At 39.4% G+C, this 13,296-nt stretch overlaps 1 protein-coding gene across 1 annotated transcript in view; it reads left to right on the top strand.

Moving 5' to 3' along the window:
* The window catches only part of LOC136866306 (RNA-binding protein 28), a 188,006-nt gene extending 175,291 nt beyond the window's left edge, over positions 1-12,715 (top strand). Inside the window, exon 12 of the mRNA XM_067143149.2 lies at positions 12,479-12,715. Within this exon, the coding sequence (XP_066999250.2) occupies positions 12,479-12,589 (111 nt within the window). The 3' untranslated portion in view covers positions 12,590-12,715. The remainder of the gene's footprint in view (positions 1-12,478) is intronic.
* Positions 12,716-13,296: the final 581 nt, after the last annotated feature.

Below are 13,296 nucleotides of genomic sequence, written 5' to 3'. Positions count from 1 at the left end.
AGCCAAGTACTGAAATACCGGTATTAGTCCTAACAGGCTTTATAAATTTATTCAGAAATATGGTAGATCTTACAGCTTGAGTCTGTATAAATATATCGGGAGAGGGGAGGGGGGCTTTTGGCCCATCCCATGGATGCGCAATTGCAAAGAACAGGCATATTTGATTGAATGGAAACATGACAATGGCATCATTACCTGACAAAGCAGTTCAGCCATGCCCATTTCTGCTGTGTGCAGGCTGGCAAACAAAGCATTATTAAAGTGATAAATTGTTTGAATTCAACAAAATAACTTTGTGACAAGAAAGAATAAACTCAATCCTTTCAATTTCAGTCATTAAAAAAATTGACAAAATGACCAAAATATCTGCTTTTATCTCCGGAGTGTTGCCTTGAGTGATCTCATGGTGGTATCTTTGAATGGACCATCTATAAAGGACTTTTATGGAACAAAATGTATTGATTTTGGTGGGAAATCAAATAGGCACATGTAGTGTAATTTCAAAAGATGCTGACCTTGAGAGTGACTGGTGACTATTTTGAGTTAGTGTCTCTTAAAATATAAATTGTTTCTATTCCATTCTTATATGAATTGATAGACTATACTACTTAAGGAAACCACACCCAGGCAACTGGAGTGGGACATTGATGATGATGATGATGATGATGATGATGATGATGATGATGATGATGATGATGATGATAACTACTTAAGGACACATTTCAAAAACAATATGAAGCTTTATCCTAGTCTAACCCGTGGTTTTCATAATCTTTATTTGCAAAAAATGTGCTGGCTCCTGATAAAAAGGGGCTTATTTTTTTCTACCCTTGGATATAAATATCAAACAACAACGATTTCCTATAAATCAATTCCAGTTACAAGATGCAGGAAGTTACTGGAGCAATATTGCACTATAATTTGGGATGCAGCATACATCAACTCACACAGTGCTTCTCACACTAAACTATTCATTCCCAGCATCTACCACAGACTTTCTGTATCTCTCAGTTCTAATTACATCCTCATGTGATTCCTTACAAGCCACATCTGCTTTAGATTAAACTTCCAGATAATTAATATAGATATTTCACCACTCTGTGACTGCCAAGAGAAATCAAGACTAATAGCTCTCTATCTCATAATAGAATGTACCCTCTTTGCAAGGGAACATCCTACAGTACTAACTCTACATATCCTAGGGAATTCCAAAAGGTGAAATATGGGTGCTGTCGTTTTTATCAGCTTTAAAAAAATGCTCCAGAAAGTAGTCCTTTGACTTCCCATGCATTAACAGGCAAGTTATCTCTCTCACTAATGTGATGAATGCATGGAGGATGTATTGCCGCCTTTTAATTGTTCACTGCTGCCACTTTCTAAATATGGTATGCAGTTGCATCACTATTTTCAGGGAAATGTTTTAGAACTTTTACTTCAAGCAGTGTAATTTGTTTTGCAGATTCTTGAGTGAATTTACACTCTTATTTTATTGTTCCAAGAACATTATTCGTTTCTTGAACATTACAGGCCTTTGATGTAGCTAAATTTAAACAGTGATTAGCACATTGAATATAGATCGCTAATGGCTGCAGTGTGAAAATTTGTGTTTGCACGCCATCATATTTTCCTGCCATATTGGCCCCTTCATCAAAGACTTGTTCTCGTAATCTTGAACTGATAAACAAAGACCTATTACTAAGCATGGTTAGTATGATCGTTTTTCTGTTGATTCATTAACAGTTACAAATTCACAATCACAACCAGTTCTATCAGTGAATGTTGTAGCCTTTTGAAGTTTGCAACTCAGATAAGTGTTTAGTAGTCTTTTCCATACACAGCAATCTTGAGCAGTGTTTTGCCAGTTTACTGCAACGATCTTTCAGATGCCCGTTATCCCAACAATCTGGTAGCTTTCCCTCGTGGTCTATGTCTGTCTCTTCTCTTGGGCTCCATTGAAGAACAACCTTGATCCATCTATCATCCTTTTTTCAGGTTACATCCCCTGCCCACTGCCGTTTTAAGGTGGACACCCTGTTGATGATGTCACTAACCTTAGTGGCTGTTCTTATAACATCAACCATGCCCTTCCTTGTAAATCCAAGCATAGACCTTTTTTGTGCCTCTTTGGGGTGTTCTTAATTTCCATGTGATAAATTCATTCACTGTCCAAGTCTCACATCCATAGGTCATTACTGGGAGAATATACTGGTCATGAACTTGTTTTTTCATGTTTACTGGTATGTTGAACTTGAAGATGGTGGAATATCTCCCAAATGCCTGCCATCGTAATTTAATTCTGTGGAAGATTTCGGGTCTCACATTCCCTATCATATTAATCAATTGACCATGGTATATATATACAGGGTCTTTATTTATGCTTGGCAAGGACTTCCTCGCTTGACCTTGACCGCCAGTGACGGTTCAGTTGCCGGCTACCGCGCGTGCGTATGCACGGCAGAATACGGTGCTCAAAATCATTATCATGCATTTTACTCACCATGTTTACAGTTCATGCTCAAAATCATTATCATGCATTCATCATGCATTTTACTCACCATTTTTACAGTTTATGCTGAAAACGTTCCCCATGCGCTGCCAAACATAATCGGCATCTCCTAATGAAGTTTTTGGTTACTCTCAAGTTCTTCAGGACTGATGGATGCAATTGCAGCTCTTATAATGTCTTTAAGTTTAGTGTGTGAGGGTTGTTCCCATAAACTACATTTTTTAACATTCCCCACAAATAAAAATGACATGCTGTTAAATCTGGGCTACGAGGTGGCCACAGATTTTTACTTATGATCCTCGTACCAAACACGCTTCAGTAAGGAGATAACGACCTTTACGTCTATTTTTATTGTTTACTGAACCTGTACGTTTAAATCTCTTGGCCAGTTGTTTTATTGTCCGATTGATAGGAATGGGTCTCCTTGGAAATTTCGCTCGAAACTTTTGTCTTGTCCTAGTGCACGATTTTCTTCACTTAATGTAAGTATTGTGCAGATATACACGTTCACGTAACGAATATTTCACATACATTACAGCACTATACACAATCACAATAAAACACTATACAGTACAACATACAGTACGCAGTAGCTTCATTGAACACCCTACTGTCTCAGAGCTCAGCTCTCGGCAACTGCAGGAAGTACCGGAAACCGCACGCGCCAGCGACCGGTAGCGGCCTGTCATCGGCGGCCAAGGTCAAGCAAGAAAGTCTTTGCCAAGCATAAATAAAGACCGTGTGTATATATATATATATATATACACCAATATTTTTGAGAATGTTATGTTCTATAATCGTGTTTCCTGTAGCAATCTCTTTATTTTGCATGGTTTTTGTCTTGGATGGGTTCATTTTTAGGTCTACTTGTTGACATACTAGGACAAGATATCTTACTTGTGATTGGAGTTTGTTTTTATCATTAGCTAGCAACACATAGTCGTCCACAAGCCTGAAGTGGTACAGCTTTTTTCCATTAATTTTAATTTCTCGATCTTTTCATTGAATTTTTTACATTACCATTTCTAAAACTGCAGAGAAGAGTTTTGGTGAGATGGGATCACCTTGTTTTACACCTCGCTCAGTAGGAAAATCTTTGGTTGTTTCACTGACACTAACAAAGGCTGAAGATGTTTCATATATGTCATTAAGTACATTGATGTAGGCTTATTCTACTCCATGTTCAGCTGATGCCTGAAGGATGGATGTGTGACTGATAGAATCAAATGCCTTTTCGAAGTCAACAAATACTAAACAGAGGGGCATCTGATATTCATTTGTATGACTAATTAGAAATCTATCTATGTATATATAAAAGTAAAGCTATGTGTGTTAGTCTAGCATGGACTCCAAAACTACTGGACCTATTTTGCTGAAAATTTCACAATTTGATTTATTACTCCTGAGATGGTTTAGGAAGTGGTTTGAACGAAATCCAATGGGTAGTTTTATGAGTAATTTTATGTAATTAATTTAATTACAAAACCACACCAAGATTGGATCAACTTGATGGACAGATTGCCGCCAGGCGACAGCAACTTACGCTGTATCATGATAGTCTGGTAAGAAATGCTGTATGTAGGAGGATGAGAACATGCTGCCATGTTTTATAAAGTACCGTTCTCGCTAGGAGGTTCATGACCATGCCATGATCGAGATGTACTTTTATGTCTTAGGACCAAATTTGATAACTCTGCCAAGCTTGAAAAATGTAGCTGTGCATTAGATGTGAAAAGATATTTAAGAAACTGTTGTTATTATTATTATCGTATGGTGAATCAAAGTTTTTTCTTTGCATTTAGGCCATCTGCGGACCATGGTGTTTGTGTTCTAGCTGTGTTTTTGTCGTCGCCTGTCACTTTTGGTGTACTGGATTGTGTTCTTAGTGGCCTCTTGAGCCTTTCTGTTGACCCAGTATTCCTTCATTTTCTCGCTGAATTCTTTCTTGCACTTCTCTGACCAATTCCCGGCTCCTTTGTGGATAGCTGATGTAAGGTATGTTAGGAAAGGTTTCGTTTTGACCATTAAACGGTATGCATTCCTGTAAGTTATGGTGGCTTGATTAATATTAAGCTCTGCAAGATCTTTGTCCACTTGCTTGGTCCAGGGAAATCCAGTAGCTTTGCCTTTGAATACAAAATTTGTGGACAAATGTACACAGTCACAAGCTCTTACAATTCTACCTCTAATTCTCTGATCCATTCTATTGCTTCAATTGATGTATAATGGATGTCCATTATCGTTCCTCTGAAAGCACAAAGAAGGCAGTTGGCAACAATGTGGTGGACAGTCTGCTAGGAGGCACCACAGTCACAATTTGCAGAGGTAGCCCATCCCTGTTTGTATAGCAGATATCCACATCTGCCTTGTCCGGTTCAGATCCGGTTGATGATCCTCCACTGACGTCTGGGAAGGTCGAATCCTTGTATTCATTTAGAAGGATCTTAAAGTAGATGTATATTGACTACTGGAGACTGCTTGCACTGGATTTTCCATGAACTGGTAACTTTGAAGGAGGATCTTCTAAGGTTAACTGCTGTGTGCTATGGTGGTTTTCTTGATTTCAAGCGTTGATATTCTGTTTGTGAATGAGGAGTTCTGGATTCTATTGAATGTTTTTCCATACCTTCAGAAGTGCTTCTGATCTTTCTTTGGGCTGGACGGGTAGGTATAACCTTCACTTGCCCTACACGTGTTCCCTCAGGTGGTGCTAAGAAAGCAACAGTGATGAAACCAAACTGTTGAAAGAGACACCTCGGTCGAAGAATGAATGAGATGGAAATTGTAGTCCTTTTCAAGAACTTCAAGTTCATAGAATTGGACAGTCTCTGCGCATTCGTCAGCTGAATAGCGAAAGGATAAAAAAACTGTAAAAAATGTAGAATATCAACAGTGGAATAACACAAGTCATCACCCACCCTAACGAAAAGCAACTGGAAGTTTGGGGGTAGAGCCCTCAATGAGCAGAATTGAGTCTATAATCTATATATATATATATATATATATATATATAAAAGTCATTGTATGTATGTGGGTGGGTGGGTGGGTGGGTTTGTACCACATCTCCTCCCAAACCATTGGAGCGATTTCAACCAAATTTGATACACTTATGACTCGGTATCAGGAGACAAACCGCGTGGGGGTAAGACATCCCTAACACCCCTGGGGGCGAGGGGGGTCATATATAAAAATAAATGAAAATAGTGTCGAATCCATACTTTTCGGGGTCGCTGAGATCAATAGTGACACTCCAATTTTTTTAAAGTCCAAGTTTAGCCCCCCTTTGGGGTGGGGGCGAGGGGGGAGTGATATATACAAATAATCGAAAATAATGTCGAATACATAGTTTTCGGGGTTGCCAAAGTGAATAGCGACACTCCGGATTTTCAGTATCAGGAGACAAACTACGTGGGGGTAAGACACGCCAGGAACCCTTAGGGGCGGGGGTGAGGGGGGTCATAAATAAAAATAATTAAAATAGTGTCGAATCCACACTTTTCGGGGTCGCTGAGATGAATAGTGACACTCCGATATTTTTAAAAGTCCAAGTTCAGCCCCCTTTGGGGTGGGGGCGAGGGGGAGTGATGTATACAAATAATCGAAAATAGTGTCAAATACATAGTTTTCGGGGACGCCAAAGTGAATAGCGACACTCCGGATTTTTGGTATCAGGAGGCAAACCACGTGGGGGTAAGACACCCCAGAAACCCTTAGCGGCGGGGGGCGAGGGGGGGTCATATATAAAAATAAATGAAAATAGTGTCGAATCCATACTTTTCGGGATCGCTGAGATGAATAGTGACACTCCAATTTTTTTTAAAGTCCAAGTTCAGCCCCTTTGTGGTGGGGGCGAGGGGGGCAGTGATATATATAAATAATCGAAAATAATATCGAATACTTAGTTTTCGGGGTCGCCAAAGTGAATAGCGACACTCCGGATTTTTGGTATCAGGAGACAAACCACGTGGGGGTAAGACATCCCAGGAACCCTTAGGGGCGGGGGGCGAGGGTGGTCATATATAAAAATAAATGAAAATAGTGTCAAATCCATACTTTTCGGGGTCGCTGAGATGAATAGTGACACTCCAATATTTTTAAAGTCCAAGTTCATCCCCCTTTGAGGTGGGGGTGAGGGGGGAGTGATATATACAAATAATCGAAAATAATGTCGAATACATAGTTTTCGGGGTCGCTAAAGTGAATAGCGACAATCCGGATTTTCAGTATCAGGTGACAAACCACGTGGGGGTGAGACACGCCAGGAACCCTTAGGGGCGGGGGGCGAGGGAGTCATAAATAAAAATAAACGAAAATAGTGACGAATCCACACTTTTCGGGGTCGCTGAGATGAATAGTGACACTCCGATTTTTTTAAAAGTCCAAGTTCAGCCCCCTTTTAGGGTGCGGGCGAGGGGGGAGTGATATATACAAATAATCGAAAATAGTGTCAAATACATAGTTTTCGGGGTCGCCAAAGTGAATAGCGACACTCCGGATTTTTGGTATCAGGAGACAAACCACGTGGGGGTAAGACACCCCAGGAACCCTTAGGGACGGGGGCAAGGGGTGTCATATATAAAAATAAACGAAAATAGTGTCGAATCCATACTTTTCGGGGTCGCTGAGATGAATAGTTACACTCCGAATTTTTTAAAAGTCCAAGTTCAGCCCCCTTTGGAGTAGGGGCGAGGGGGGAGTGATATATACACATAATCGAAAATAGTGTCGAGTCCATACTTTTCGTGGTCGCTTAGGTGAATAGTGACATCCCGAGAATTTTTAAATTCCAAGTTCAGCCCCCTTTACGGTGGGGGACAAGGGGGGAGTGATGTATAAAAAAATCGAAAAGAATGTCGAGTACTCTTCGGGGTCGCTGAGATGAATACTGACACTCCGAATTTTTACTATCAGGAGACAAACCACGTGGGAATAAGACACCCCAGGAACCATTAGGGGTGGGGGGCGGAGGGCCTGAGATATGAAAATCATCAAAGTAGTGTCGAATACATACTTTTTGGGGTTGCTGAGATGAATAGTGACACTCCAATTTTTTTAAGTCCAAGTTCAGACCCTTTGGCGTGGGGGCGAGGGGGAAGTGATATATACATGTAATCGAAAATTGTGTCGAATACGTAGTTTTCGGGGTCGCCAAAGTGAATAGCGACACTCCGGATTTTTAGTATCAGGAGACAAACCACGTGGGGATAAGACACCCCAGGAACCATTAGGGGCGGGAGGCAAGGGGGGTCATAAATAAAAATAAACGAAAATAGTGTCGAATCCATACTTTTCGGGGTCGCTTAGATGAACAGTGACATCCCGGGAAATTCTTAATTTCAAGTTCAGCCCCCTCTAGGGTGGGGGGCAAGGGGGAGTGATATATAAAAATAATCGTAATTAGTGTCGAATCCACAGTTTTTAGGGTCGCTGAGGTGAATAGTGGCACTCTTGACTTTTAAGGTCCAAATTAAGGCCCCTTTTGTGGTGAGTGGTTAGGAAGGGAGTTAGATATAAAATAATCGAAAATAATGTCACATCCGTGGTTTAAAGTGTCGCTTAAATGAGGAGTGACACTCCGGTTGTCGTTTAAGTCCAAGTTGATCCCCAATTGCCAGGCGGGTAAGAAGGAGTCAAGAACAGAAAATATCCAAATGACCGAGATTAAGGATGTTTTTTTCTACGTTCCAGTATAACTGTCAGCAGAACTTAATACAAATATTACCTATTACCTGAAAAAAATACTAAGGGGGAAAGACACCCCTTGAATCCTTAGATAAGGGTACGAAATGTAATTAAGACCGAAAATGACCGATATTAGTGTTGAATCCATACGTTTCGGGACTACGGGAACAATTTCAAACAAACTTGGTCACTTATGATTTATTATCAGGAGACAAAGTGCGTGGAGGTATGACAACCCTAGCACACCTACGACGGGATGAGGTGTAGAAATAATCGAAAATAGTGTCGAATCCATTCTTTTCGGGGTCGCTGAGATGAATAGTAACGCTCCAATTTTTTTAGAAGTCAAATTTCTGCCTCCTTTCGCATAGCGGTGAGAAAAAGTGAAAAACAAAATTTCGAAAATGACCGAGAGAATGGACGCATGTGTGTATACTGGACCTACTGTCTCGAGAAATATACCCTAGGGGAAAGAGACTCCTAGCCTCTAAAGTAGGGGCGAAATGTAAATATTAACCGAAAATGACCGAAATTTGTGTCTAATCCATATTTTTCGGGGTCGCTGAGATGAACTGTAACACTCTGGATGCCGTTTAAGATAAAGCTCAGTCCTACTCGGCAGGCGGATGAGAACTGGCAAAAAATTGAAAACGTCCAAATGGACAGAGTTTAAGGATGTGTGTATGTTTTAGCATATCTCTCAATCAAACTTGGTATACACATGACTTACTATATAGAAAACATTACTGTGGAGGTCAGATACACCTAGCCCCCGCTGGTGTTGGGGAATGAGAGGGGCTGACGTGCAAAAATAAGGAAAATAACCAATATTAATGTCGAAATCCATTGCTTATGTGTCGCTGATACGAACTGTGACGCTGTGGATAGCGTTTAAGTCCACGTTCAGCCTCCATCGAGGCAGGAACTGAGAAGGGCTTAAAAGTATATAGTATAAAATGACCGAGATTAGTGTTTACTCGATAATTAAATAATCTAAAACTTGAAGTCAGATACATCTAAATAACTATAAAACTACATGATAAGTCGTAAAATCAACATCTCAAAAAGAATTCTGTAAGCATTCACTTCACACTCAACTAACTGGTAATACAAATATTAAATGTAAACATTCAAAAACTATCCGGGCAATGCCGGGTACTACAGCTAGTATAAAATAAAAATGGAAGTTATATAGGCTATGATTATAAATTCCACATCTCCTCGTATATCACTGGAGCAATTTCAACCAAACTTGGTAAACTTATGACATACTATCTGGAGACAAACGCTGTGGGGTGTAAGCCACCCCTAGCATCACTAGGGATGGGGGTAGGTAGGGGGTGACTTATCAGAATAATAAAACCTATAGTTTTCAGGGTCGCTGAGATGAACAGTGACACTCCAGATGTCGTTTAAGTCCAAGTTTAGCTCCCATCGGCATAGAAGGTGGGAAAGGATGAAAAAGAAAATGTCCAAAAATGACCGAGATTATGGACTTGGGTATGTGTATATTCCAGCGTAGCTGTCAACGAAATTTGGCACATAGCTGTCAATGAAACTTGGCACACATAATATGACTTACTATCTAAGAAAATACTGTGGAGGTAAGAAACCCATAGCACCCTTAGGAGCGGAGGTAGAAAGGAAGGAAATATAAAAATAATACAAAATGGACAATATTAATGTAGAATCCATACTTTTTGGGGTCACTGGTATGAATAGTGACACTTTGGATGTCATTTTAAGATCAGGGTCAGTCCCAATTGCATAGTGGGTGAGAAAGGGTAAAAAAAAAGAAAGTGTTGAAAATGACAGAGATTACGGATGAATGTGTGTATGTTCCAGCATAGCTTTCATCCAAAATTGATACACATAATTTACTATCTGGAAAAATGACTGTAGGGGCAATAAACCCCTAGCACCCCAAAGGGAATGAGGTGAAATGTAAAAGTATCCAATATTAGTGTCGAATCCGTAGTTTTGGGGGTAGCTGAGATGAACTGTGACACTTTGGATGCCATTCCCAGTTGGGATGGGGGTTAGAAGGGGTTAAAAAAAGAATGTCAAAAATGACCGAGATTATGGATGTACATATGCATGTTCCTGCATAACTCTCAACCAAACATGGTACACACATGCTTATTATTTGGGAAAGAAAACTGTGGGGTAAGACACCCCTACGAGCAGGGTTGGAAAGGGGTGAAATACAAAAATAATAGAAAACTACCAATGTTAATGTAGAATCCATAATTTCCGGGATGACTGAGATGAATACTGGCAATCCGGTTGCCGTTTAAGTCCTAATTCAGTCCCCATCGGCATGGAGGTGAGAAGGGGGTGAAAGATAAAATATCCAAAATTACAGAGATTATGGTTGTATGTGGGTGTATGTTCCAGAATAGCTCTCAACTAAACTTGGTATACATATGACATTATCTGATAAATTACTGTGGACCGAGCTCGATAGCTGCAGTCGCTTAAGTGCGGCCAGTATCCAGTAATCGGGAGATAGTGGGTTCGAGCCCCACTATCGGCAGCCCTGAAGATGGTTTTCCGTGGTTTCCCATTTTCACGCCAGGCAAATGCCGGGGCTGTACCTTAATTAAGGCCACGGCCGCTTCTTTCCAATTCCTAGGCCTTTCCTATCCCATCGTCGCCGTAAGACATATCTGTGTCGGTGCGACGTAAAGCAAATAGCAAAAAAAAAAAAAAAAAAAATTACTGTGGGGGGTAAAACACACTAAGCACCCCTAGGGGAGGGGTGAAATATAAAAATAAATGAAAGAGACTGATATTAATGTCGAATCCAGAGTTTTCGAGGTCGCTGAGTTGAACTGTGACACTCTGGATGCCACTTAAATCATACTTCAGTCGCAGTGGGAATGGAGGTTGAGAAGGGGTGAAAATGAATGTAAAAATAACCAAGATTATGGATGCATGTTAGTATATTCTGGTGTACTTCTTAACCAAACTTGATTCACATATGACTTACTATCTGGAAACAAATACTGTGGGTGTTAGACACCCCTAGCACCCCTAGGGGAGGGAGTTAAATGTAAAAATAATAAAAAAAAAACTACCTATATTAGTGGTGAATCCATAGTTATCGGGGTTGCTGAGATGAATAGCAACACTCCAGTTACCATTACGTCAAAGTTCAGTCTTCGTAGGCATGGAGGTTGAGAAGAAAAATAATGTCCAGAATGGCAGAGATTATCGATGTATATGTGTGTGTTCCAGCATAGCTCTCAACCTAACTTGGCCCACATTTGATTTGCTGTCTAGGAAAAAAAATTACTACGGATGTGAGACATCCCTAAGGGTGGGGATTGGAAGGGGATGACATGTAAGAATAATCGAAAACGACCAGGATTATTTTTGAACCCATCGTTTTCTGAGTCGTTAGGATGAACAGTGATATTCCGGATGTCATCTAAGTCCAAGTACAATCCCATCAGCGTGGGGAGTGAGAAGCGATGAGACAGAAAACATCCAAAATGATGAAGATTATGGATATGGTATATGTATGTATGTATGTATGTATGTATGTATGTATGTATGTATGTATGTATGTATGTATGCATAAAACAGCATAGCTCTCAACCAAACTTGGATACATATAACTTACTATGTGGAAAGAAAGAAAGAAAAAATTACTATGCAGGTGAGAAATTCCTATCCCCGCTTGAGGCAATAACCAATATTAATGTTGAATCCATTGTTTATGTATCGCTGAGGTGAATGATGATGCTCTAGATACTATTTAAGTCCACATTCAGCCTGTTTTGGGTCAGGGGCTGAGATGGGGTGAAAAATAAATAGTCTAAAATGACCGAGATTAATGTTGAATCCACGGTTTTTGGGATCGCAAGGCTGATTGTTGACAGTCTTAATGATAGATGGAATCATCTACATGATATCTATAGCGCATCGGGTAAATACATACTCTTTTTTTTGAAAGGATAAAATATTTCACAGTCAATTTTTTTTTTCAAAAATGAAATCTAAAACTTGAAATCGAATGCTTATACAGTAAATAACTCTAAAATAACATAATAGATCGTAAAATATCAATCAGCATCTCAATAAGGAACTATACAAAAATTCACTTTACACATCATTAACAACAAATGCAAATGTTAAAGGTAAACCTTCAAAAACTATCTGGGCACTGCTGGGTACTATAGCTAGTTATATATATTTCTTAAATCAAGTGACATTCTTCATTTTTAAATGCACTGTAGAGGTCATTTATTTGAATGTATATTAATAATGTTTGTTTTGTTACAGCCGAAGAAATCAAAAATATCTAAAGATGAGAATGATACCTTCAACAACCTTGTGAATAAATACAAAAATAAATTGACATCTCTAGCTGATCAGAAGAAATGGTATGAGTAATTAGATGTTAATTGTGTAGTCGTTTGTAAATACTTTGCTAATGTTGTGGAAGTTAACTCACTCTTGTTATGGATGTTTGTTAAATTGTATGATTTGTATGTATTCTATTAAAGGACTCCTTTTTAATTTGTATTTTATTATCCTGACAGATTTCCCCATTATTTCATATAATGAGGTTTATTGTTATCTTCTTATCTGTTGGAAAGGATAACTAAATAATAGCATGGTTAAAAGAATGTTAATGAGGTATTATTCCTTGGAGAGAGAAATACTTCTGGGCTACAAATGAAGCAAAGGAAGAAATATAAGAGAAAAAATATTCCTAACAAATAAAAGGTAGCATGGTAACAGGGGTCCTAGTATCCAGTGTTCCACTGAAATCAGTTCCAAAATGCAGTCTTTTATTTTCACAAAGAACTTATAATTGTTACTTTACTCCAGTTTATCTCATAAATATTGTGTTGTGGCTCAACGCAAGAACTAATGCAGACAGGGATTTGTACGCTGATGAAAGAAACAGAACAAAACAAATAATTGTTGAATCCAAGAAGAAGTCGTGGCAAGATTTCAGTAATAACCTAGAAAGGCTAAGTCAAATGGCAGGAGAGCTTTTCTGGACAGTAATAAAGAATTTTAGAATGGGAGAGAAGAAGGAAATGGGTGAATCAGGTGAACTCATAATGGATCTCAGAGAATCACTGGACAGG

The sequence above is a fragment of the Anabrus simplex genome, chromosome 3, assembly GCF_040414725.1.
Source record: "Anabrus simplex isolate iqAnaSimp1 chromosome 3, ASM4041472v1, whole genome shotgun sequence".
In the NCBI taxonomy this organism is placed as follows: domain Eukaryota; kingdom Metazoa; phylum Arthropoda; class Insecta; order Orthoptera; family Tettigoniidae; genus Anabrus; species Anabrus simplex.
This window is presented reverse-complemented; position numbering and strand designations above follow the sequence as displayed.